Source organism: Bombyx mori, chromosome 23, assembly GCF_030269925.1.
Source record: "Bombyx mori chromosome 23, ASM3026992v2".
Classification (NCBI taxonomy): Eukaryota; Metazoa; Arthropoda; class Insecta; order Lepidoptera; family Bombycidae; genus Bombyx; species Bombyx mori.
In genome coordinates this window covers 271,286-298,123 of record NC_085129.1, presented here as the reverse complement: position 1 = coordinate 298,123, position 26,838 = coordinate 271,286, and the positions used below count along the sequence as shown (strand labels likewise).

The 26,838-nt window shown below is 45.4% G+C and overlaps 2 protein-coding genes and 1 long non-coding RNA gene across 4 annotated transcripts in view; 1 reads left to right on the top strand and 2 right to left on the bottom strand.

The window, feature by feature from the left end:
* The window catches only part of LOC101741871 (organic cation transporter protein), a 44,446-nt gene extending 44,021 nt beyond the window's left edge, over nt 1-425 (bottom strand). Inside the window, exon 1 of the mRNA XM_038019358.2 lies at nt 54-425. Coding sequence (XP_037875286.1) covers nt 54-217 — 164 coding nt within the window. The 5' untranslated portion in view covers nt 218-425. The remainder of the gene's footprint in view (nt 1-53) is intronic.
* LOC134201053 (uncharacterized) lies at nt 411-4,342 on the top strand. 2 transcript variants are annotated; one of them, XR_009976208.1, is made up of 3 exons: nt 411-552; nt 905-1,017; nt 3,810-4,342. It is a non-coding gene; the product is annotated as an uncharacterized LOC134201053 (long non-coding RNA). The 2 variants fall into 2 exon arrangements; XR_009976207.1 differs by lacking the exon at nt 3,810-4,342 and having other exon boundaries at nt 905-1,898.
* Nucleotides 4,343-5,398: 1,056 nt separating this feature from the next.
* On the bottom strand, nt 5,399-19,346 carry LOC101745042 (organic cation transporter protein). The gene is made up of 8 exons (XM_004927451.5): nt 17,290-19,346; nt 10,275-10,497; nt 9,772-9,872; nt 9,329-9,483; nt 7,866-8,232; nt 7,388-7,647; nt 6,554-6,735; nt 5,399-5,845 (listed from the first exon to the last, which is right to left on the bottom strand). The coding sequence occupies exons 1-8, from the start codon at nt 17,430-17,432 to the stop codon at nt 5,684-5,686; spliced, it is 1,593 nt and encodes a 530-aa protein (XP_004927508.1). The 5' UTR covers nt 17,433-19,346; the 3' UTR covers nt 5,399-5,683.
* Nucleotides 19,347-26,838: the final 7,492 nt, after the last annotated feature.

Sequence of the window (26,838 nt, the reverse complement as noted above, 5' to 3'; positions counted from 1 at the left end):
CGTCATTGTTTCACTTAAAGCTGCGTATACTCGTAGAAACAGAAAGTACTCACCGGTAGGGGACGGCTCCTGCCGCAAACACGTACTGCGCGCTGTACGCCGCATTGAACAATATGGGCAGGAGGATGAAGCAGTAGATCTGAACTTGGTAGCGACCGAACTGGCCTAGTTCCGCTAATATTGAATCTAAATCTATTATGGGCTTTTCAGGAGACATTTTTACAGAACTCTACTGTGTCTAATCATCAACGCAAGACTGTACCGCGACTGTAACGGTGTGTGCCGTGCATGGACCGCGCCGCGCGACGCCTGACAATCGTCTGTGGGCACATTTTCCGTTTATCTAAGTTTTCCTTATAAATCAACTCGATTAAGCAGTGTATTATCAAACAGTCGGTCGTCGGTCTGCCCGTGTGTCAGTATGTAGTGTGCTGGAAGGATCGCCGTAGTTCGGAGATCGCGCTACTCAGCCACGACGCGGCGACGGCTCCGCTACGAGGGGAGTCCTGGTTACGAGTTACTGGTGGTAGGACCTCTTGTGAGTCCGCACGGGTAGGTACCACCACCCCGCCTATTTCCGCCGTGAAGCAGTAATGCGTTTCGGTTCGAAGGGTGGGGTAGCCTTTGTAACTATACTGAGACCTTAGAACTTATATCTCGAGGTGGGTGGCGCATTTATGTTGTAGATGTCTATAGGCTCCAGTAACCACTTAACACCAGGTGGGCTGTGAGCTCGTCCATCCAACTAAGCAATAAAAAAAAAAACTATGCCAACTTATTTAAGCTTATTTAATTATTTAGCTAAGTGCAGCAGAGTTTATACGTACACTGAGACTGATAACTGTGGGCGATTCTGTGTAATTTATTACTTAATTCAAATTTGAGTAATTTCATTTAATTCCAGATCACAGCATCGCTAAAGATCTTCAATCGTCTCATCGGGATGACTCAAGTGGAGGCTGGACCTGTACTACAGGCTAAAGTGCCCCGGGGCTTCAGTTCTGAGTCTTTATCGGGGTCAGTCTCCTTGTTCTCATGTTTTTATTGTCATGTGTATTTTCAGTAGCCATAAGACAGGAGAACTTGAATTCGGAATATTTATTTGTAACTATACTTTGTTTAAAAGATGATCCAAATTAGATTTGAGGTGTGCATATGTGCACATCCGCTTGCGCCACCGCCTCACAGAATCCATAAAATAACGTATCAATGCTGAACTTAAGCAAGTGTTATCTGTGCAAGTCGTGAAAATATTAGGATAGGAGAGGAGTCGTGCCCAACACCATTTTATAAATATCTTCGAATGAGTCCATCCCGCAGTTGGGCCAGCAAACTGGGCCAACTTGTGTTAAGTCATTACCAGAGGCAGTGGACAAACCAACCTGATTGTCTCCACCCAACTTGTATAGAGGCTGTAGGATGGGACTACAAACCGAATTGCATGGCACGTCACGCCACAACTCAGCAAGATGAGGCAGCGCCTACCTACCGCGCCACTCCAAGCATTCTCGTTTTTCGTTATAACATGCAAGAAATAAAGACTCCATCCAATATCGTTAGAACGACCTCATCAGGGATCCCATCTATTCCACCTTTCTTCAGTATTTCCGTCACGCCCTAGGCCGCAGGAAGTAGCCACAGTTTGTGGTGAAAACAGTGGAACGTCAGAGGCATGTTTGAAAAGAATCCTCACCCTTCGCAGGAAGCGATGGGGTAGTAAATGGACGTGGTAGTGGTGCGCACAATATTATTTATATTTGAACATCGCCGAGGCACTTTGACTGTTTGTTCACTGCTACTGTCGCAAAATCTTGTTTGCTTATCATGTTATGGATTGACATCAATGTTCGTCTTATCAAACATTACTGTGCAAATAATTATAGATTTCAACAATGTTATCGATCGTTTTCTTTAATCTTACGATATCAGTGGTCCCATACATCACGAATACTTTGCTCGCATACTTATTTAAGGAGCTAGTTATTAATTAGATCGAGTGAACTGTTCTGTTATATCATACGTAAAGTAACCCCTGTGGTCACTATGTTAGCAGTATGCAGCTGGCCATGATCTAGCGTATAATTAAGAAGTCGGAAGTCATGGCGTTTGAGACCGGGGGTAGAAGTTCTGATAAAGTGCCACCTATATTACTCAGCGGTGCCCCGTCGAGAAGGGTATTTAAATTTTGAATATCTAAGTCATTGGCTTATTCCTGACCTGAAAGACGATGCCGATATGAACGAAAACGGTGAGCGCTGTAGAAATGAGCAAGCATGCTAGCGCGCAGCTCCACACGCTACTCTGTGAGAGTCAAAGTGACACTCTTCCGAGCCTTCTAAGCAAGGCTGTACACGTGCAGTTTGTGGCCTAAAAAGCACACTCAAAGCTCGTACAGCACCCTCAGGGTTCAGTATAATAACGCTTTCAGGGGATCGGTGGGCTTGCTCAGCTTCTGTGACGTTTCTAGGATGTTCACGAACGCACGTGTATATTGCTTCGACACTAGTATGGAGAAGAGGTGTTGCCAGGGTGTAGGGCAGCTGAAACACCCTGTTTAAAATGATCGCCAGTAGTCCGATAATGTATATATAACTCGCTGCCGCTTCGCCTCTCATGGGAAGTTGCAGCGGTCATTTGCATATTTATTTTAATATTGCACACATAATTTTTATTTTGATACCTACTAACATAGTTTTAGGAGGTGTACTAAGATAATGAATGAGTTCTGGTCACTTCAATAAATAAATATACTATTATTGCTTTTGACTTTTGCACTTCAATCAACTTTTTGTTGTTCGTGTTGAATTATTTGTAGGAACTTGACACTGTATCATCGCTAGTAGTGTGTTATTACTATAGAGGACAGGCGAGCTCGCGGCACACTTGTTATTAAGGGTCACTCCATTTCAAAGTGAATGTCGCCACCCTAATAATTTTTTCAAAGAAATGCGCTGTCTATTGAACTGTCCGGTGCATTCGTATGTAGCGATGCACCGGTGTTCGAAACCCGCAGGCGGGTACCAATTTTTCTAATGAAATACGTACTCAACAAATGTTCACGATTGACTTCCACGATGAAGGAATAACATCGTGTAATAAAAATCAAACCCGCAAAATTATAATATGCGTAATCACTGGTGGTAGGACCTCTTGTGAGTCCGCACGGGTAGGTACCATCGTCCTGCCTATTTCTGCCGTGAAGCAGTAATGCGTTTCGGTTTGAAGGGTGGGGTAGCCGTTGTAACTATACTGAGACCTTAGAACTTATATCTCAAGGTGGGTGGCGCATTTACATTGTAGATGTCTATGGGCTCCAGTAACCACTTAACACCAGGTGGGTTGTGAGCTCGTCCACCCATCTAAGCAATAAAAAATAAATAAAAAAAGAACTTGTTTGAATGTAATACAGTCATTGATTTCTGTGACAAGAACCTGTTTACAAGCGATTTTCAGCTGCTTACATTCGCGACACGCTTCCTAAGTCGGACATTACTCATTACATTATTTCTCATTGTCTCCTGCTCTGACCGACGCATTAGAGCGTGTGTCTACAGGCCAGCTTGTCCACTAAATATCCCGTTGGAGAATGTAACCCATTTTATTATTACTTAGAAACTGACTGGGTTGTGCAGTGTGTAAAGGTAATACTTCGAGTCTTCGTGTTCCCCCCTCACGGACGCACGGACCGGGCAAGGGTGATGTTCTTGCTGGGTGGTGTTAACAGATACATACATTTAATAAAGAGGGATGATAATGATTAATGAAATGTATTGTGATTTGATGGGAATGATGATTGTTTGCACACACAGGGAGCGCGCGGCGCGGACCTCTCGGTGGCTAACTTCAGTTGTAGAGGACAGCAGCGACCCGGCATACGACGGAAGCGACTTGGAAACTAAACGGTTTGCTTGTTTAACTCATCCGTATCCTTACACTACTATGGACTACCGGGTTACTATTTCAATGCATTGTTCATCAATCTGGCAGGATCCAATTTATATGATTTAAGTTTATTATATATTTTTAAGTGAGTGTTGTAGGCGTGGCCTGGCGTGGCGGGCTAGCTGTTGTAATGTAGTAGATATCGGGCGCATGTAGGTCGGTTTTGAAATGTGACTGAACAATGCAATAGTTTCGACGGTGGTATCTTTCGCACTCTGCGCTCGATTTGGTAATAATCATTTGTTTTTTCAATAGATAAGCACTTACCTTTTAATATGAATAATCCTCATAAGAGATTTATTGTTGAAAATAATTTCAAAAGTTAATAATTCTCATTGTCACTACAAAATTATTCAGTGCCTATGTACTAAATAACAAAAATTTACAGCCCAAATAAAACTATGACACATCCAAAAGTCACATCCCCGTAAAGACCTGACTTTACCAGTCTGTGTTACAATATTTGATCCCAGGCTAATAAACAAAGTTTAGGTCAGGCAAAAATTTATTTTCCGTAATTTAGCGTATCGTAGATCGTAGCGATCGGTTCCTACAGGCGATATTTTCACTAGTGGTAGGATAGAATGAGTTCCGCTATCCTGTATGCTATTGAGATTGAGGCAACACATCTCCAAGTAAGTGGCCGCATTCAACCTATCTGATGTCTATGGACTTCAATAACCACTAACCACTGAGTAGATCTTGAGATCTTTCACCCATTTAGGCAATAAATAAATAGTTTGCGTATTCCGCAACACATAAGCAGGATTTGAATTGTACGTAACAAATCTACATCCTACATCGTATAAACACGAAGCACGCTCTTGAGCGGCGAGCGCACACTTCGCGAGCTCGCTTTATTTTTATGTTTTATTTTACTTTTAATTATTTTTTATTTTTTACTAAATTATTTTTTATTACATTTCTTATTTATAACTTAAACTATTGTTGCTGTTTTACCATTATTCCTACTATTTGGAAGTTTTGTACGAATCACGAATAATACAAAAACCTCTTATATCAAATAACATTAGAATATATCTAAGGTTTACATAATTATTATTATACATAATTCAATAGCAACTAAAAAGATCATAAGACGCTTGAAGTTGACAAGACAGTTCAACTCCGGCCTTGGAATGAGCTCCCTTCCACGGTGTTTCCCGAGCGCTATGACATGTCCTTCTTCAAACGAGGCTTGTGGAGAGTATTAAGCGGTAGGCAGCGGCTTGGCTCTGCTCCTGGCATTGCTGAAGTCCATGGGCGACGGTAACCACTCACCATCAGGTGGGCCGTATGCTCGTCTACCTACAAGGGCAATAAAAAAAAACTCAGCGGACGTGCCTTCGTGCCCGAGGCCCCAGTGGAGGTCCAGGTCAGAGAATGGATGAGCTGAAAGTTTACAGTCCGTTCGTAGGAGTAGGTACTTATTCCCTAAAACGTAAGAGTAAAAAGATTTCGGATGAAAATTGTATAATGATTGTAAATTGTAAATTGTTTCACGCCAAAAATACACAAGCCTTTGGCAAGTGGCGGGTAGCCATCATACAACGCAAGATATTTGACAGATTTCTGAATCTCACTAATGGCATTTTAAATAAGCTTGCATATATACAAGTTCCGAACCGGACCGTCGGTCTACCGAGCAAATATCACCCGCTCGGTGGAAGATCTTCACTTCGTCGTAATCCCCAAAGTAACTAGAATTTCATACAAAATTGTATGTAAGGAGTACATGTATTTAAGCTTCATTAATGTGTACCGGTGGCGGAGACTCTTCCAGGTCTGCGAAGGAATCGGGCAGCGTCTGGTGCAGCGTGTCGGGGACCAGGAAGGTGAGCGCCGCGCTCAGCAGAGGCAGGGAACCGAACAATACGGTCGGCAGCCACGTCCTGTACTCCGCCTGATCGAAAGTTTAGAGCAAACACGCTATATGAATAATAAATATATTCGGTCTGCGATTCGAAAATGGTATTTTTCCTAAGCACTTTCAATAAATTGTTTAGGAAAAATACGATTTTCGAATTTTAGATCTATTTGTTTGTGCAATTCCATTTCGAGAATTTCATTAGAGATTTTGAGAATCTTAATTGTAACATATATACCGTTAAAAGTGTATAATATAATACACCAGAACTTCAAGTAAATGAATAAGGGACTATATATTTTTTTATGATTGAGGGATTACCGCTTGTCCGGAGCCCTTTCCAGTATCACAAGGACAGATGGGCGAGCAAAGGCTCAGCCGGGAGGAAGGGGTGGGATTTGCTAACAACTGCTGAACGCCTCCAAGGGAGACCTAACAGCTCAAAAGTAGCGGCTTCGCGGATGAATCTACTACCGGATCGAAATCGTGACCCGCTAAGAAAATCTGGCGAGAAACTCAACGGGCTGACGCTTAGGTTAGGCTGCACCTCGAATTCGGCAGAGTTCGACGAGTACGGTTACCGGGCTCCCTACTCCTAATGCTAGAGCTGAAGGCGTCTAATGTAGGGGTTATTGGATCTGATAGATCCGTAAGGATGTGTCTAGGGAGTCGACGGTAATTGACTCCTGCGTGATCAGGATTCGGGGGGTAGTCAGCGGCGGCAAGAAGGGAGTATAATAATACCAGCAAAGACGTGAGCGGCGCGAATATGGCGCCGACGCGGCCCACGGCGGAGCAGGCGGCCAGCAGGCGGTGCCGCGCGCGCGTGGGGAACAGCTCCGCCGTGTACACGTACAGCGCGTTCAGCGACATCGTCACGCCCACCTTGCCCGACAGGTACAGAGCCGTGCCCCAACCTGTGCTCGCTGCAACATACTAACTATCGTTAGCAAAGCGTTCGCTTGCTTCCGTCTTCAAGTCAAGATGTGGCCCGGTCTGAAACATTGCACCTGATAAGAGGTCCTACCACCGGCACACTGAGGTCACTTCAACAGATTTGACACTGACCTGTTCATACTGTTTAAAGAGCCGCTATGCCAATAAAGGGCAATTCAACACCAAACCAACTATGTGTGTGTGTGTTTGTGTTGTAGTGACTGAAATTATTGGGCGACTTTAATGTAATACTTTTTCATTCATGAAATCAAGTACCAAAAGCTAAGTGTGAAAATAATTATAAATGCTGATATTTTTAATGCACACAGAATTGTCTAGATGTGAATTAAATAAATTGTAAGTATCTAGTGGTGATAGTAAAGTCTAATAATCTAATTTATAATTTAGCACAATGGCGGCTGCGTTCAGTTCAGATACTTTTTTAAAATTTACGTAGATAAACAGGAGTCGTGGAAGCAAAATTTATCTCATACGAGGTAGTATACGGATATGCCGCTACGGCTCGCGGAATATACTTAACCAGATGCAGACGATAACCGAGAACACGCCTATACTACCGAGTGCTCACATATTTGATCTGTTCCTGGCATTTACAAGGAGTGAGGGTAGTCAACTACTCACATTGAGGCAAGCACGGTAAAGTGATGAGCGACACGGCGGTGAGCAGCAGGGCGGCCGTGAGCAGCGGGCGGCGCCCCACGCGGTCCAGCAGCAGGGTGTTGAGCGCCAGCGCGGGGAGCTCCGCGCCCGCCACCAGCGCGTAGTTCACGTGCGCAGACCCCGCCAGCACGTGCGCGCGCACCGCCAGCCCGTAGAACACGAACACGCACGACAACCACCACACGCAGCACACGAACAGCCGACGACGCAGGACTTCATACCTGCTCGACATTTACTTGTTAACGAAGACGATCGTTACGTTTGGTTGGTCGATCTTCTCAGCTTCTCAATCATCCTTTGTTTTTCACCAAATCAAGATAAAAATAGATTAAAAAGTAAAACATGGGCCCACATTGATTTTTAAAAATAAAATTTCACATAAATTCCGTGATTGAGAACTAAGCCCCAAATGATATCCTAAAGTAAACAAACAACTCACTTGATCAAAGCACGCAGCAGACTTTCGTCCTGCAGGACCCCACTGCTCCCTATGGCTTCCTGCTCATTCATCACAGTCTTTTCTAAGCCTGCTTTCGGAATCGTCATCCGGTTACAGTTCAGAGCACTTCTGATGGTGGCCACAGCTTCGGAGACTCTCCCTCTAGTGATCAGCCATCGAACACTCTCAGGTAGCACCCAAGGGTATAAGAGAAATAAAAATGACGGTGGATATGCTATTCTGGCCCAGAGTCTCCAGTGACCAGTCAAGTAGTCCAAGAGTGATAAAAAAGCAGCTCCAAGGGACAGCGGGATGCCGAGCACGAAGCTGGCCAGGACCCTGTGCTCGACTCCGAGCCATTCGATCACTGGAAGACATTAACAATTAATCGTCTGGGACAACGCGACTGTAAAGTATTCGGAATCGTACAGGATTCGGAAATAATAAAATAAAAACAATAATAAGCTATCTTTAGCTGTAATGATGTCTACAACTTGTAGCCTGGGAAGACTGAAGGAAATATTAAATAGAAATCATTTATTTATTGTTATGTTCTTGGTTATTGAAGTTTTGTCGTAATATGATTTACAAGTGACGACAGCTCGGGCCTGACGCGCTGCACCGGTAGCTACGACACCACACCTAAGTGATCCTCTATTGCGATCAGAGCTGAGCATATTAATTATATTTAAAAGCTTCCAAAATTGATCTGTCCTATGTTCACGATTGCTCACCATCAACGAAGGCAGCAATAGGTAGTAGTATTCCTGACATTGTCAATGTGCGAGTGCGATGATGGCTACTAACGATGCCCATATCCAGAGCCCTACGACCTGCTTCTTCTTCTAATAAACCCCGCTTATTAAGTTCAAACATCGAAGTACCTGCCAAAAGCAGTAACTACACTAACGACGATGATGCTCCCTGTGCAGACTTTATTCGTACCTGTGTAGAAGTGCACACTGGTACAGGCGGCTTATTGTGACTACACTCTGACTACCTCTTCAGATTCTCTAATTCACAACTAAACCGAAAGTATGTATAGCGTCATTAAATTGACTAGTGTTCGCCTAATGATCGGAATTCTACCAGTATCACTGACACCTCAAAATTTAGATTCATTACGTTTTCCCAATTATTTTCCAGCGACACCTATTTTTAGATACATCACATTATACCTATGTATAAAGCTTCTACTTCCATCTCCCCACGTTTGCGGTATCAGTATCTGAGTAGATCATCAGAGCATTAGTTCAGGTCAACTATTAATAAATTCCACTCTAGCCGATGTACAATAAAACGTGGTAAACAGGAAAATGTTGCTTCTCTTTTTGTTAAGTCTATACCTAATGATAATTGAAATTATCATGTTGAACTTTGATATGATGTTGATTACATTGGTACATTATATTAGCGAAGTCAAGCAGTAGGTATGTGTAACTGTTGTGTTAAACCAAACGTACTCAAGACAAAGGCCGACGGGTAGACACTCGCTCCGAAGGCAGTCTCCAGCATCTCGGCTGTCACATACATGTAGTAGGACCCGACGAAAGACTTGCAGAGGCCGAACACTCCTGCGCCGCAGCTGCTCACAATCAGGGCGCTCCGACGGCCCCATCTACGCGCCATGAGGTAACATAAGAGCTACGCAACGACTTTGTTTCCAATATTTTTTACGTTAAGGAATCCAATTTACGGCTACCCATCCAGTCGATGGGGATCAGGCTGGATTATGTAGGATTTTATACAGTGACTGGCGAAGCATGGTTTGTTTTTACGGATTGTGTCTGTGTGTTACGGACGTGTGTGTGTTACGGACCATTTGCAGTGCACCACATATTGCAGTGGTTCCACTGAAGTCTTATAAATGTCGTCAAAGTAATGTTTATGAACACAGAATACTTACCTATCCGATATGAAGCCTATGATGGGCAGAGAGATGAGCATTCCCACACAGTGAATGGTGCCGACTAACGACCGCATCCACTCCTTGCAGGCCAGGTCGAACTGAAATATCCAATACCCGAATATAATGGCTAAGCTCGCCGAATGGTCGATGAAACGGGAAAAGCATTTAGGTATTTCTGCCGTGAAGCAATAATGCGTTTCGGTTTGAAGGGTAGGGCAGCAGTTGTAATATAAAAACTGAGACCTTAGAACTCATATCTCAAGATAGGTGGCGGCATTTACGTTGTAGATGTCTGTGGGCTCCGGTAAACCACTTAATACCAGATGCATCTAAGTTATAAAAAAAAAACTTAGATCAGACAGTGGTACCGACCCGCGCTGACTCATATCACAAATACTTGTGAGAGGAATACAGTGAATAAGTAGAGAAGTATGGTGTGTAGGAAAGGAAGTGTTAGCTCGAGGACGCTGGGGTTACACTAAATGGTAACGATCAATCACCTCTACAACAATACTACTCGACGCCCGATACACGAAGTTCTCGCAGACTTCTGAAGTGCTGTTGTCGAAAGCGTCAGCGGTACAAGCCCCATCCAAGTGCTTCGGGCTCCATCTTCTACAAGGATCATTGGGAACCAGAGCCCATTTTGTCCAAGGTTGAGACCAGGTCTCTGCCGTCACCGAGACCTTGCTCGAAGATCCTTCACATTCTGGGACACGACACCTAGAAACACGACGGTTATTAATTGGTTTTGCCATAGCGGGACGAAAAAGGCAATATATTCATGCATTCAGAAAACAGCTGAAGTGCAAGACAAATTCACGTGCAGAAGCTTTCATATGGTTTAGTTTTCGTTATTTTTTTCGCTTAGATAGGTGATCAAGCTAACGGTCCACCTGGAACTAAATGTTAGAGGAACCCGAAATCATAATGTGGAGGCCACCATCCACCTCCAGGCATGAGGTATACATATCTATTGTCTAATGTAGCGGCTACCCCACCCCTCAAATCGGAATGCATAGTAGAATAGAATAGAGTATATGTTTTATGAGTTTAGAGTACAGGTCGGCCACTAGTTGGAAAACGGTGGAACTCCAGACGACCAGCTCCATAATCAAAACAATGCCGTGCTTGTCAAATCAACCTAATAACGGTATAAAGAGGCTAGAGTGTGCTCCTGGCTGCCATTGTTAACATCCATGACCAACGAACGAATCGTCGTGGTCCCGGTGCATTATATTAATAATTTAAATATGGACGAAATAGAAACATGTGAAGCCAGAACACATTAATACATTTTTCAAGGATAATTTTAAAGAAAAAAGTTAAACACAATGAACTTTTTATTTAATTATTTTTTTCGCTACTGAGACAAATTCGCTCGGCATCAGAACTAATATCTGAGTCACAAAGCCAATTCGCATTCACTTTTTCGTTTGAATACGCACTCAATAGTATTTCCCATTGAAAAAAGCTGCAAAAGTGAACGTAATTTCGAAACAAAAAAACTTAAATAAAACTTCAATTAGAAGTGAATTCAAACATTTTTTCTTTGAACTTGATGATTGATGTTTTTATTCAGCAGTTGACGTATTCAATAGTTCGGTTTTTGTAGTGAGCTTGTTCGTGCAATGTTCGATTATTGTTGTCGCTTTTTCAACATATCGGTTTCGGCCATGACTGGGGTGGAATAAAAAATTCGTTACTTTCTTAAAAAAGGATTACATAGGAGCCTGTCTTTAATAGATGCCTGTAGATCTTCAAATAGTATTTCCAGAGGTTTCCAAGGGTTGTAACTAGCGGACCCGACAGACGTTGTCCTGCAAAAATGCATTCAAGTCGATCCAGCCGTTTATTTGTAGTATAGATAAATAGCCTAGATACCGACTGCAACGCCATCTGCCGGACTGATTTGTGAATCTAAACCATCCAGGGCGCCACCCAAACGCATACAAAAAAAACATTCAATTCGGTCCAACCGTTTAGGAGTTCAGTGACAAACACACGCACACCAGAAATATCTATATATTAATACGTGAAGCAAAAACTTTGTATCCCATCGAATTGCGACTACTGCGGGAACCACTAGTATATATAAAAAATTATCTAATTTATGCTCGCTTCTACTGTATTCATTATACGAAACTTCGTGGTCACGGACCACTGAGCTGCTGTTCCGTATGTTTACTGTTTATTACTCGATTTTTGTGTTATTACACGAGACGGATGGATTCGTTCTTAGCCCGCCTGGTAGTAGCTTGTCACTGGACCCCACAGCCCGTAGACAAACAACATTGTGAATAATGTAACATACATTCCTTATATTGGCTTTATAATATATCTATTACATAACTGTTTGTTTCTTAGCATAAACAGACAGGATAGTGGTTCCGACCGGCGGCGCGGCGGCGGCGCGGGCCCACAACATTTATTACACAGCGAGGCAAACAAAGTTACAAGACATTTGATTTTAAACAATTGCGAAATAAACATCATGACATTGTGAGTGACAAAATCTACAGACACATTTTAGCTGGGTTGTGTGACACTTGACAGTGAGGCTGGGCCGCACTAAGGTCCTCCGCGGGGGTCGTGACGTAATCGCGCGAGCACGCCGCAGTCCGCCGCACGCGCCGCGATCACTGTCGTCGCCGGTTCTATTGCACAGGTGCAACTAAACTACGTCAACTTGAGAAAAGGTTAATACGTTTAAATATTAACACATTATTATTCAAGTATAAACATATAAAAAATATGTCTAATTTGTGATGACGTAATTATAGTCCGTATTGTTAGCGTCGCGTCGGTACGGTTGTTTGTCTCATCGCTACGGTCAAATTGCAAAAGAATCTTTACACCAAGTCGTTTTACACATTGTGGTGTAGGAAGCTGTGCCACCACTGCTGTGCTGTGCCGTGGACTACGCTATGTTACAATTCAAGTACCAATTATTCTGAATCGTTAAGTGGAACGTAGAGGTTTGCGTTAACGGACGACGCGGACGCCCACGAGGAAGGATCGATGGATACAAATGGACTTTAGAACAGAGCAGCGATAGCAACTGCTTATACTTTCACAACTAGGTATTACTGAATTGATATTATTGGTGATTTCATCAGTAAAGTGAACATTACAAAAGATGTGGCTTGTGTATGTACTTCTTGTAGGTACTTGTGTCGTCTATACAGTACTGCCTACGCACCGATGTTGACTGCCTAGATCTGCAGACACCGAGGCGCGGAGGACAATGCAATGTGCAGAGTCGTCACTAGTTTCCAAAGATACCGCGCCATCTCTTCCGAAGCGCCGCTCTCGCCGGGCCGCCTCCCTGGAGGCTGGAGGCAGAGGCGCTCGACGTCGATTGTGTTGTAGCGATGTGACTTACGCGACAGTGGGGGGCCCTTCCCAGCGAAAGAGCGATTAGAGCCCGGGGGCTCCAATCTCAGCGGTCCGTACTGAAGGCGTGGAAGATGCCACATATTCGATTATTTCTGTTCGATCACAAAACTACCACATGTGGAGGCGCGGGGCACATCCAGTTTTGACTAAATCTTTTAATGTAATTAGTCTTACTGGTTTTATGCATTTTAAAGGTTTACGCGCCTCTCTATAAATATATAAGTTTTCCGTATTTTTCAAAGATAGCGTACGTAATATCTATAACTAACCAAATAATGAGCATTATGCGAGATTGCGTAAAACATGTTTAGCGTGTTACACGGAGTTCAACCGCGACAGAGAGATGTCCACAGAGAGTCTGTTGCGAACCAGAAGGTACTCTGCAGCTACGACCCTCGCACCGCAGGCTGCCGGAAACTTGACAGAACATTTAGCCCATTCTACCGCACTTCTGGGAGAGAGAATAACTTTTCAGACAGACACGTCTGGGAATATGCCAGTCAGATTATACATTTCCAATACAATAAATTTTAATACACTTTGAAAATTATGATAACATAAATTCAATTTGACGTTGTGATTATACAACATAGAGGGCGCCGTCGACTCGTGTAGCGTGTGAGCCGGGGTTATCGGCGACACAGTTTTTTTGCGGATGATAAGTTCCGTAACAGCTTACCGCGATAGTTCAAATCATTTTATAGTAACGTTCGTACAAAGTTTTTACAAATGTTGTATTTGCGTTGCGACCCTTCTGAAGGCCCGCAGTTGAAAAAAAACATTCGTTCCGTGGGAACACACGATGAATTGAAAACTATAAACACGAGATCTGTGCGTAGCGCAGTTAGACTTGTTATCTACAACATTCATTTTATTTATTTTTTTATTACTTATGTGGGTGAACGAAACCGAAACGCATTACTGCTTCACGGCAGAAATAAGCAGGGTGGTGGTACGTACCCGTACGGAGTCACAAGAGGTCCTACCACCAGTAAAGTTTAAGGCTTAGTCTCGCGTCTCACATATTGACATTAACTTCTCGAGGTGCCGTCTTCGCAGCGTATGAGGACCGCCTTATCGTGCACGTGTTAGCAAGCGTTAACCGTATTCAATATGAAGTTAGGGTATCCATACAAGATGACTGGCACCAATGTACAGAGCTTGTTGACAACTGCAGACTTGGTCTCTACTCGGTCAATCTTGATATCCGCAAAATGCTCCTTAACTCATCCGATGTGTGTCTTAGTCTGTGCTATGTATGAGAGCTGAGAGCCCACAGTTGCAGACCAGTATACAGAAAGAGTCCTGTAGGGCCCAATTCCCAGAGCTAATAATAAGGACTATGAATGCCACAGCAATAATATTACGTCCCTATCTTTTTTTTTTATGTTGAAAGATTACTGGTGGCCCGGAGGCCTTTCCAGTTTCACCAGAACAGGTGGGCGAGCAAAGGCTCAGCCAGGAGGGGTGGGATTTGCTAACAGCTACCCGAGCGCCTCCGAAGGAGACCTAAAAGCTCAAGAGCAGCTGCTTCGCGAATGAATCTACTACCGGATCGGAATCGCGACCCGCTGAGAAGATCCGGCGAGAAACTCAGCGAGCTGTATCATGGGTTAGGTTGCACCGACCTCTTTGTCGAGTTCGACGAGTACGGTTACCGGGGTTCCTAAGCCTACTCCTAGTGTTAGCGCTGAAGGCGTCTAATGCAAAGGTTATTGGATCTGATGGATCCGTAAGGACGTGTCTAGGGCGTCGACGGTGACTGGCTCCTGCGTGATCAGGATTCGGGGAGCAGTCAGCGGCGGCAACGATAAGGCGATTATCATGACGCATAACCTTATCGAAGTACCGTTCCGACGCTGACTTCATGTATTTCTGGACTGATTCGAGGCCCAGGTCGTCGTGTAAGTCAACGTTCCTCACGAACCACGGAGCCCCAACGGCTAACCTGCAAAAGCGGGATTGTAGGGATTAGAGTTGGTCCGACCAGATCTCCGAGCACACCAGCAGACCACTTAGCGCTGCACTACACCAGGCAACTGACCGGAACCGATGGAGGCTGACAGTAGACAAGCTAAAACGGAGTCACGATCCTCAGCAATGAGGGAGCGATGGAGAAGAAGAAGAAGAAGGGATTAGAGGGTGTCTATGTGTGTGCGGGCCGCGTGAGCGAACACCACACTCGCATAAGTCATGACGGGCCTTATGCAAGTTTTGTAAAGTGTCACCTTGTTCCGAAGGGACATTTTACTTCGCTTACAGATCATGCGACAAATGCGGCACGGTCGTCTGCCGAGAATAAATGCGGCGCGGTCGCGGACTGTTTTTATATGCGGGCGGAATGTCATGGATGCATCCAGGGTGACACCCAGGTACTTGACCTTCCTGGCCCAGGGTATAGGTTGGCCGAAGAGGGTGATCGGGGGTGTGCGTCCCTATCTGTCTCATGAACATACGGGCACTGGGATTCTCTCGTCGCATACATTTTTGTACTTGACCGCAAACAATTATCAGTTACAGTTTACTAGGAGCAGGGCGTCTTATGAGTCCGCACGGGTAGGTACCACCACCCTGCGTATGTCTGCTACGAGGCAGTAACGCATTTCAGATTGAAGAGCGAGGCTGCCGCTACAACTAGACAATTGAAACGTAGACCTCAAGTCTTAAGATGGTCGTGAAATTCACGTAATGGTGTTTGTTTGCTACGGTCGCCTGCTAACAGCAGGGGGCCGCGAGCTCGTTCATCTATGCTCGGAAATAAATATTATATATGAGTCGACTATTATCAAAGGCGGCAATCTGACTTTTGGACAATGATTGGTAAATCAGAAAAACGAATTATTGACTTTGTATTCCATCGGCAGTCACAAAACTCTTCGGAACGACATCTTAGATAAATAACAGGTTAAGTATTAACCTTTATTTAATGCAGGTTTTGAACCGTATTCTTTGAAGGAGACGATTATATTCAAATCAATCTGTATTGACATATCAATAAAAAAAATTGTCCAAATGCACAGATTGTCACCTTTGATAATAGACGACTCATATGTGGGGCCTTCTATTCGGGTTAGGCCAGTTTGTGACACAGTTGATGACTTCACACAAACTTGATTTTTATTACGTCTTTCATAATTTATGTAACTAAAATTTATACGTCTTACGTCTTCAGAGTTCCACCGCGTCTGTCTGCCGTTGCGTCCGGCTACCTTCTTACTTAAAAAATAAAACTATGTGTCCAACATACATTCGCCGTCTTTCTTACTTCCTAACACGACACTTCACAAATTCTCCTATCTCTCTCACTCAGTCATGCTCCATAACTGGCATTCATCCATACCGTTCTGTTCCTACATATATTATTTTTAGCAAGAAATTAATACTTATTCAAAGGTAAATTAGCTATCACATATTTTTCCAACAACAGAAGTGGCATTATAAAACACAGACGTCACGAAGTCATTAACAATTTAAATGCAATGCTAATAGATTGTGAGGAGAGCGTTCGTAAACACACATCAGTTTGTGATTAAGCACAGACGCGGGTCTCGCACTCCGCCCCGGTGAATTTAGGCTGTTACCAGAGCCGGAGATCAGAGACCAGATCGAAGTTTGGAATGTCTTCAGCGATGCGTGATTCCTTCCGCCAGGACGGTGACGGCGGCGGATCACCCACGGCCTACTATTAAATCCTTACCATGAACATTCAGAGTATTATCTTTGAGAAGAAGTCTAACAGCTTCTTGTTTTGGCTCTGTTTCCAACACACGTAACACAATGTGGAACTTCTCTACTGATGGGCAGGTGTGGTTGGCGGACAGAGTATGTATCGCTTCGAATATATTTTGTAAAATACCCCCGTTAGGCTACTAGCGATTAGTTTGGGGAACAAAACATTATTTATGTATCTGTGTTCACGGCTGCTTACAATTAGGTACCAATCATGACAACACCGCAATTCTTTTTCAGATAGACGAATCTAACAGAATGTAACAACTTCATTATGTCTATTGTATCTAAATGTAATTATGATTTATAAAGGAACTAGAAATAAATTTGTGATTTAGCCGTAAAAGTATTGTAAACGTCACTGATAGGGTTTTTATTAAAACGCACCTGTACTCAGTAGGGCCCGCCAGGAACACGTAGTTCGTTCCGTAGGCGCCGGTGAGGAACACGGGCAGCGCCAGCAGGAGGGCCAGCCTCACTTGCCATCGGCCCCAGCCCGAGCACCATTCCTCTTTCACTTCACTTGCCATCTCTACACTTTATTATAGAACAATAAATGTCAGCGGCGAGCTGGACGGAAACTCCACCCTATTCGAAACGTGGGATTTCATAAAAATGAAATAACCAACGAAAAATAAAAAGTAAGTTGAGCAGCAGTGCACGCAGTCCCGCACCTAGACGACGCGCGACGCGACGTCTCGTAACACGAACAACAAGTCTAACGCAGGGCGCGTCGCGTGCGGCGGACACACGCTCTCAGAATGAACACAAATCATTAACATCATTCGTGTAGCCTAAAATTAAAAGGCGAAAACGGTTCGTCAACTACATATCATAATGTTCTTAACAAAATAGACCTTACGCTCTCACAATAAGAACGTCAGACAAACGCGGAAATCCATTTTTTTATTTATCCGGATAACCCAGTTTAATTTCTTTTTTAAATGTATGTGCTATATTGCCGTGGGAGAGCTTACCAAGTTCGTTGGCAGTACAGATGTGAGCTTACAAACAAATGAATCAAAATAGCGGCGCGCGCACACAGCTCGTGTGGAGAAGTGGTATGAGCTTTAAGGTGTTAATCAAGTGTGATCCTCCTGAGTGGCTGGTGTTAGAGCCGCCCACTGTCACATCGTGCAGCACGCATTGCACGTGAATCCCTCTTCGTGCATCCGTTTAATTCTTCCCGCTTTTTACTATTGATTGGCCCTTCACATCCATCTGTCTACTTTTCAGTATAGAGTCGATTATAAAACAAAGCACGTGCATACAAATAACTGAGTTCGCAAGTCAAGTAATGAATTTCTAGTAGCCTCACCTGTACATAGCTCGGACATCCCCTGAATCGCGCTACAGTAATTTATAAATGCTCGTACCTAATAGAGTACCTCCTAACGAACCAGTTGGTTCTACTCGTGTGCTTGAACTGGTAAGGAGCATTACACAATATAAATATTTATTGCAATAATGTGACTACATTTTCCCTGGATACAAAAATGAATTTATAAAAAATCGGAAGCGCCTGCGGCTAGATGTTGTACACATCATAGAACGCATTGCTAAGATAATCATATACTAGAGCTAAGTCGCTTGACCGTGCATTTTTATTATTAAGTATAGGGCAGAGGAGTAAACGAGTTCAAGGTGCACCTTGGATCTCAGGGGCGCCATTAGAGGAGGCCTGTATCCTGTAGAAGAAAAGGGTGACCACAACGCCGCCGTCTCATTCCTCCTTAGTGCTTCACGTGTCTGAGGGTCGTGACCCCGTGATCCATGAGTTTCGTTGTCACGATATTGCGCCATCTCGTCCTTTCGTCAGCTACTGCGAGAGCATCCCAGACGATGGAATCGTTTTTTTTTGTTGCTTTTATGTATGGACAACCAAATGGTGCGGACCGGGTCAGACCAATACATTGGACTGCACCACCGCGATCCTTTTCCTACCACTTTGCCAGTAAGCACCAGCTTTTTTAGATTTACTGCGTATTTTCTAGCAATCTGTCCGAAATACTGTAGGATTCGCTTGAGGTAGATGCCAGAAAGGCTTGTTTTAATTTCGATCATCACAAGTAAATATTAATGCGTTGGTCCTATATGCAGTCCATTGGAACCGCAGCATTTTTCTCCAGCACCATACTTCGAATTCATCAACACGTTTGTGATCCGTCCTCGGTCTCATTATCCCATTTTAAATGAAGGAATACCTGCACGTTAAAGGCAGGCGTGGTGCGCTGGTGAGATAAAGCAGGCTGCCCTCCAGGTACATCATCTTGTCGTTAGTCGCCGTTAGTCTGCCCGAATAGTCGGTGAGTAGATTTTACAAAGATTTTTAAAGAGCCAGAAGCACTTAGTAATGTTATAAGATAAAAACAACTGCACAGGGTAGTAGGCAGCGGACGGAGCCGAGACGACCAGGATCGCGCGCCTTGGGAGAGGCCCATATCCAGCAGTAAAGCGTAATAAGCTGTTAATTATAATAATAATGGCTCAACGCCTTACCATAAACAGAATCAGCACATATTAATTTATCAAATCGTAGCACGTGAACCACAATCTCAAGGAAAATGCCACTTGAGAACGCCCCACTCCTGTTAGCTAATCCCACCCCACCTGGCTGAGCCTTTGCTCGCCCACCTGTCCTTGTGTAACTGGAAAGGCCTCAGGGTCACCAGTAATCCTATCATCATAAAAAAACTCCGCTCTCCGCTCCCTGCTCTCCACTCTCTGCTTCCTGCTCCCCGCTGTCGTGCGAAATAGTAGATCGTCTGCTGATTCTTAGAAGCAATGTAATGTAACACTGGCCCGGGAATGTGGTGTGTTATATTTAGTGAATATTATTGCTGCAATTTATCTTCATTTTCAAGCACGGTTTCCTTGCATTTGCTACATGAGCGTTTTCTTCTCTTCTACTTAGTCTGGCCATAAATACTGTTACAATTAAAAATAAAAATAAATTCTATAGCAAATAACATTTATTACTTTTACAGTGTGTTAGTTTAATACATAAATATAAAACAATTTAACACATTGAGTGCTTACCACTCGTATCCGAGTGGGGAGGGGCCCTATTAGCGGTGCCGCCCACTCGGATACGAGTGAGCAGCAAGTGAATTTTGTAGTTGTCAGTAACCGCCGGCGATTGTGGCGAGTGTACGTTGGTTTGCGTGGCCACTCTGCCAATACATTCGACTTACGAAAACGCGTATTGGTTTTATATTTACAGTTCAATAGTGAGTGGTACACACGATCATATCAAAGGTATTGTTCGATCAAAATGGATAGTAGGGCTGGGCCATCTAGAAGTAAAAATAGATCGAAAACATCAACACCTAGTAGTAGAAAAAAACGTTGGTTGAGTGATGACTCGGAAGGTTCTGAAGGATTTAGTGATGAAGAAGTGTGTTCGCAACGAGCTCAGGAGGAGCAGTTGTCTTCAAGTTCAGAGGAATCTAGTTGCGGCAGTGATGACAGTATCTTTGATACAAGACTGAAACTGAAAACGCTCAGCCGTGGACCAACAGCTCAGTCTTCAAGGTCATCTGCCGCAAAGACGACGAAAAATTTTGTTTTAACTTTTCTGTGAAGAAATCACCTTCAGTGTTTTAATTAAACTTATAATTATGATTTTTATACGTTTGATTGTATTGATAATTATGATTATATCATTGCTTCGCTTAGATTTAAGACATTTATGCCTTCTTAAATAAATAACCATTAAGTGCGTGTTATATTTTAAACTTAAGCTTATAATTATGATTATATCGTTACCTACTTTGCTCAGATTTAAGATATTTATACCTTCTTAAATAAATAACCATTCAAGTGCGTGTTATATTTTAAACTTAAACTTATAATTATGATGTTTTTGATACTTTTGATTGTACTCCGATCCGAGAAAACACCTTTTTCGGATCCGAGTGTCCGGCATTTGGCGTGCTATGTGCCGACCACTCGGATCCGAAAAAGGTGTTTTTTTATTAAAATAATAATATTATCAACATACTTTCATCCATATTTTTAAACATACATATATACTTAATCAATATACGCTATAAAAATAATTGGTTTCTGGCTAATAATTTTATATCATTTCGTCGGCAGCAAATGTGTTAAAGTATAAAAAGTTTATTTGAAGTAGTCTCCATTGGCTGCATTACAGTCCTTTAAACGTTGAGGCCAGTTATCAATAGAAGCACACACTCTTTCCATGGGAAAATTTTTCACTGCCAATCGTACGGATTGTTTTAGGGACTCCAAATTATCATGGCATTTAGAGGAAGCCGTACTCTCTAAAACTGACCATAAATCATAATCCAGCGGATTAAGATCGGGACTAGACGACGGCCAGCCTTCAGCTTTGATGAGGTCCGAAACGTTCGTTTCCAACCAAGATTGCGTAGACCGAGCTTTATGACCTGGCGCCGAGTCTTGCTGGAAGGACCATTCTTGATTATTGAACATGGTGTTGTTAAGGGGCTTCACTACCTTCTCAAGAATGGTATCTTTATACACTTGTGCCGATGTTTTGATACCCTTTTCACAAAAGTATGGCTCAGTCACTCCTTCATAGCGAATACCCCACCAAACCATCACTGAAGTCGGGTAGTGCCCACGTTGCACTCTGTCGACTAATTGGGAAGCTTCCTTAGAGCTTTGAGCATAAATATGGTCATTTTGTTTGTTAAAATGTTGCTCAATTGTAAAAATTTTCTCATCCGTAAACAAAATTTTTCTATGACCTCCCTTTGCGTACCTACCGCTTCAGTAGTTGTTTCGATTTTACCACCCTATTCTCTTTTCAACTATCAGTTAAGAAATGACCAGTACGTCTCTTATAGGCTGCAAGTCCTAAGTCATCTTTTAAAATACGCAACATGCTTCTAGGTGCTATCTTCCCCACCCAACGTGGTCTCGCCTTGTCGCGGCGGTGGGGCTTAAGCGTGCACCCCGATACCGTGGAGCAACGTTGTCTGCACAGGGGTGCCGCGAACAAAGAAGACGGAACACCGTGTTCCCGTTTCCCACCTTTGCTGGACAAAGGGTGCGTGAAGCGGGAGATGGCTCCCTTCTGGAGCCCTCTTGGATGCTAGGCCATGTCCCCGGCAGCTCTTTGGCTGCTAAAGGGGAAGGCCCTCCAGAGGAGGGTACCGGTACGCCGGCGTGGCCACACCGTGGTCAGACGTGTGGGTCTGTCAGTAATGGTAGAGCCCACGTGGATGAGAAGTGAACCGGAGGGCACTCCCTTCCGGTCGCTGGTTGCCATGTCCCCGGCTGCCTCTTGGCGGCTACAGGGGAAGGCCCCCCAAAGGGGGGTACCGGTCTACCGGCGTGGCTTCGAAGAAGCACACCTCAATCCCTACTGAGTAGGGGACGAGGGCTGCTGCCTAGCAGGGGCCGTGAGGATGCGAACCTCTATAAAAAATGCCCCAATCCCAAGTTTTTGACACCTGACGATGGGATGAATGGCTGGAGGGAGTCTAGTCCCAAGGGTTGTCCCATACCGTAATCCCCACTTGGTGGGGGGCGGGGGCCGCTGCCTACTAGGGGCCTGTCGCGTTCGCGGAGGAGGAAGCTCGGCTGCACCGCGAATATCGCGCTGCGAAGGACGCCCTGTGGCTGGCCATCAAGCGGGCCAAGGAGCAGAACATGGAGAGACTCTTGGAGGCGCTCGAAGCGGATCCGTGGGGGAGCCCATACAAATTGGTACGCGGCAAGCTACGCCCGTGGGCCCCCTCTATGACTGAGCGCCTCCAGCCTCAGCAGCTGCGGGGCATCGTTTCGGCGTTGTTCCCGCAGGAGCGGGAGGGTTTTGTCCCTCCCGCTATGGGCGGGCCGTCTGACACCGTCGACGGCCAAGCTCCTGCTGAGGTGCCCCGTATTACCGAGGTAGAGCTCCGGGTGGCCGTTGTCAAGATGACTACGAAAGACACGGCCCCCGGCTCGGACGGAGTCCACGGCCGGGTATTGGCCTTGGCCCTCGGTGCCCTGGGGGACCAGCTCCTTGAGCTATATAATGGCTGCTTGGAGTCGGGACGGTTTCCGTCGCTCTGGCGGACGGGTAGACTTGTGTTGTTGAAGAAGGAGGGGCGCCCGGTGGATACAGCCGCCGGGTATCGTCCTATCGTACTGCTGGACGAGGCGGGAAAGTTGCTGGAACGTATTCTGGCTGCCCGCATCGTTCGGCACCTGGTCGGGGTGGGGCCTGACCTGTCGGCGGAGCAGTACGGCTTCCGGGAGGCCGTCCGACCGTGGATGCAATTCTTCGCGTGCGGTCCCTCTCGGACGAGGCCGTTTCTCGGGGTGGGTGGCGCTGGCGGTGTCTCTTGACATCGCCAACGCATTTAACACTCTGCCCTGGACCGTGATAGGGGGGGGCACTGGAGAGGCATGGAGTGCCCCTCTACCTCCGCCGGCTGGTTGGGTCCTATTTGGGGGCCAGGTCGGTCGTATGTACCGGGTACGGTGGGACCCTTCATCGTTTTCCGGTCGTGCGTGGTGTTCCGCAGGGGTCGGTTCTCGGCCCCCTCTTGTGGAATATCGGGTATGACTGGGTGCTGAGGGGCGCCCTCCTCCCGGGCCTCCGCGTTATTTGTTACGCGGACGACACGTTGGTCGTGGCTCGGGGGGATGATTATAGGGAGTCTGCCCGTCTCGCCACAGCGGGAGTGGCCCTCGTCGTCGGAAGGACAAGGAGGCTGGGTCTCGACGTGGCGCTCAGTAAATCCGAGGCTCTGTGGTTTCACGGGCCGCGGAGGGCGCCACCCGTTGACACCCACATCGTGGTTGGAGGCATCCGGATAGGGGTCGGGGTGCAGTTGAAGTACCTCGGCCTCGTGTTGGACAGCCGGTGGGCTTTTCGTGCTCACTTTGCGGAGCTGGTTCCCCGATTGATAAGGACGGCCGGTTCTTTGAGCCGGCTGTTCCCGAATATTGGGGGACCGGATCAGGTTGTGCGCCGCCTATACGCGGGGGTGGTGCGATCGATGGCCCTGTACGGTGCACCTGTGTGGGATGAGCCGCGCAACCGGGCCACTATGGCTCGGTTCCTGCGCCGGCCGCAGCGCACCGTTGCCATCAGGGTCATCCGCGGATATCGCACCGTCTCCTTCGAGGCGGCGTGTGTTTTGGCGGGGACGCCGCCATGGGAGCTGGAGGCGTAGTCGCTCGCTGCCGACTATCGGTGGCGCAGCGAGCTTCGTGCTCGGGGCGTGGCGCGTCTCCCCGAAAGTGAGCTGCGGGCGCGGAAGGCCCATTCTCGGCGGTCCGTGCTCGAGTCGTGGTCGAGGCGATTGGCCAACCCCACGTGGGGGCTACGGACCGTCGAGACGGTTTACCCGGTCTTTGATGACTGGGTGAATCGTGGCGAAGGACGTCTCACCTTTCGTCTGGTGCAGGTGCTGACCGGGCACGGATGCTTCGGGAAGTACCTGCGCCGGATAGGGGCTGAGCCGACGACGAGGTGTCACCATTGTGGACACGACCTGGACACGGCGGAGCATACGCTCGCTGTCTGCCCCGCTTGGGAGGTGCAGCGCCGTGTCCTGGTCGCAAAGATAGGACCTGACTTGTCGCTGCCTGGCGTCGTGGCGTCGATGCTTGGCAGCGATGAGTCATGGAAGGCTATGCTCGACTTCTGCGAGTGCACCATCTCGCAGAAGGAGGCGGCGGGGCGAGTGAGGGAAAGCTCTCCTCACTACGCAGAAACCCGCCGCCGCCAAGCAGGGGGTCGGGACCGGGGTCGTATCCGTGACCTGGCCCCCTAAGAGCTAGGGGTCCCACCCGTTTTGTGCGGGGAGAGACCCAGACGTGGGGTGGCGTGCTTTGCACGCTCACCCGCAGTAGGAAGCCGGGTGATGGTAGACCGCGTTCCCCCGACCGCTCTGGGGGAAGGTGTAACGTGGCGCCATCAAAGTGGGCTCTCGGCCCGCTGAACGAGGGAACCGGTGGTCGTGTCGCTGGCGGCCACCGGTCCGGCGTCCGTGGGACGGTGGGATGGATGTAATGTGCTCTGCGTCAACCCTGTCCCGCCGTTTCAATAGCCCCGACTGGGCTCCGGCCCGGTCCGAGGTAGGGCGCCGGTTGTGAGCGGCAGGAGTTTTTAGTGAGGTTCAACTCCCACCTGCCGTGCGGGTGGGGATCCGGCGATTTTCTCCTGTGGAAAAAAAAAAAAAAAAAGGTGCTATCTTCATCTCCCGAGATAAAATCTTTTGCTTTCGGACAGGATTTCTTCGAATTCTTTCCCTTACTGCTTTGACCACCTTTTTCGTACGAACACTACGTGGACGGCCAGATCTTTTTCTGTCACAAACAGAGGAGGTCTCATTGCACCTATTAATAGCCCGGTACACAAACATTTTCCTAATACCAAGAGTATGGAGAGTTTTAAAAATTGCATTTGGCTCCATACCTACTTTGTGTAATGTAATCACAGCGATTCGATTCTCTTTATCACCCCACTCCATTTTAATATCGCAAAATATTGTACAATGTATTGGCGCCAAAATAAGAAAACTCAATGAGCAATCATATAAAAATGACAGATTCCAAATTCAAATGTAATATTTTGTTTATTTTTAATTTTAACAGTATTGATGGCCAGACTAAGTACAGTCAAACCTGGATAAGCGAGAGTTCAAGGGAGCACAATCTCATTCTCGCTTATAGAGGTTTCTCACTAACCCGAGTTTCTCGCTAATGCTCCCTCTGAAATTCGATTCGCGATTTTCCGCATTCAAATGCATTCACTATTTTAAGTTTATGACTTTAATGACAGTACTTTAATTTTCCGTTTTTACATGATGCAGAACAGAACTTTCCTTCGCAATTGATTAACGATAAACTGAGTAAGTCCGACAAACAGAATGGTACACAGGCACACGTGTCCATTCGAAAATAATGCAATAAAAGAATACGATAAAATAACAACGTTATTTAGTTCCACGAAATAGAATAGGTTCAATATTCACGAGAAAACAATACAAAAACAATGATAAGAAGTTCCACGAAAGTTAAAAATGAGTCATAAAATAGCAGATGTTAAATTTGTAATTTGTTTTGTCATTTGTTCCTCCTAAATAATATAAATAAATAAATAAAGCTCGGCTGTCGCTTATAGAGGTATAGATAGGTAGCAGTCTCACTTACGGAGGTCCATGAGGAAAAAACGACTCTCTCTTACAGAGGTTTCTGTTTCTCGCTAATAGAGGTTTTGGGAGCTTAAAATGACAGGTCCTTGCTATTACTCTCACTTATAGAGTTTTCTTACTTATCCAGTTCTCACTTACCCAGGTTTGACTGTATATAACTAGTCAGGTCATAAGTATTGTCACACAGTAAAAACTTTTCTTTTAGAATGCTGGCCACAAAAAAAGTTTATTGAATTCGAATTTCGAATTGTTCATAAAAATAAAAATGTATACTTTTAGAATTTTACTCATTTTTAAATATGGAGTGGACGCTTAAAGAAGACCGTGTTGCAGTTATTGCGTTGCATCGTTGCGGTTACGCGCCAATTCAAATTTTTAACATACTGAAAAATTTGAATATAACCAAAAGATTCGTTTATCGTACCATCAAACGATACAATGAAGACTCTAGTGTAGATGACAGGTCAAGAAGTGGTCGCCCTCGGTCTGTTAGGACTCCAGCAGTGATAAAAGCTGTAAAGGCGCGAATTCAAAGAAATCCCAAACGTAAGCAGAAACTGTTGGCCCTTCAGATGGGGTTAAGCAGAACCACGGTGAAAAGGGTGTTAAATGAAGACTTTGGGCTTCGGGCATGTCGAAGAAAAACAGGACATCGTTTGAATGCTCGTCTAATGGACCTGAGACTGAAGAGATGCCGCGCTTTGTTGAAGCGGTACGCGGGAAAAATATATCGGGAAATTCTTTTTTCGGATGAAAAAATTTTTACCGTAGAAGAGAGCTACAACAAACA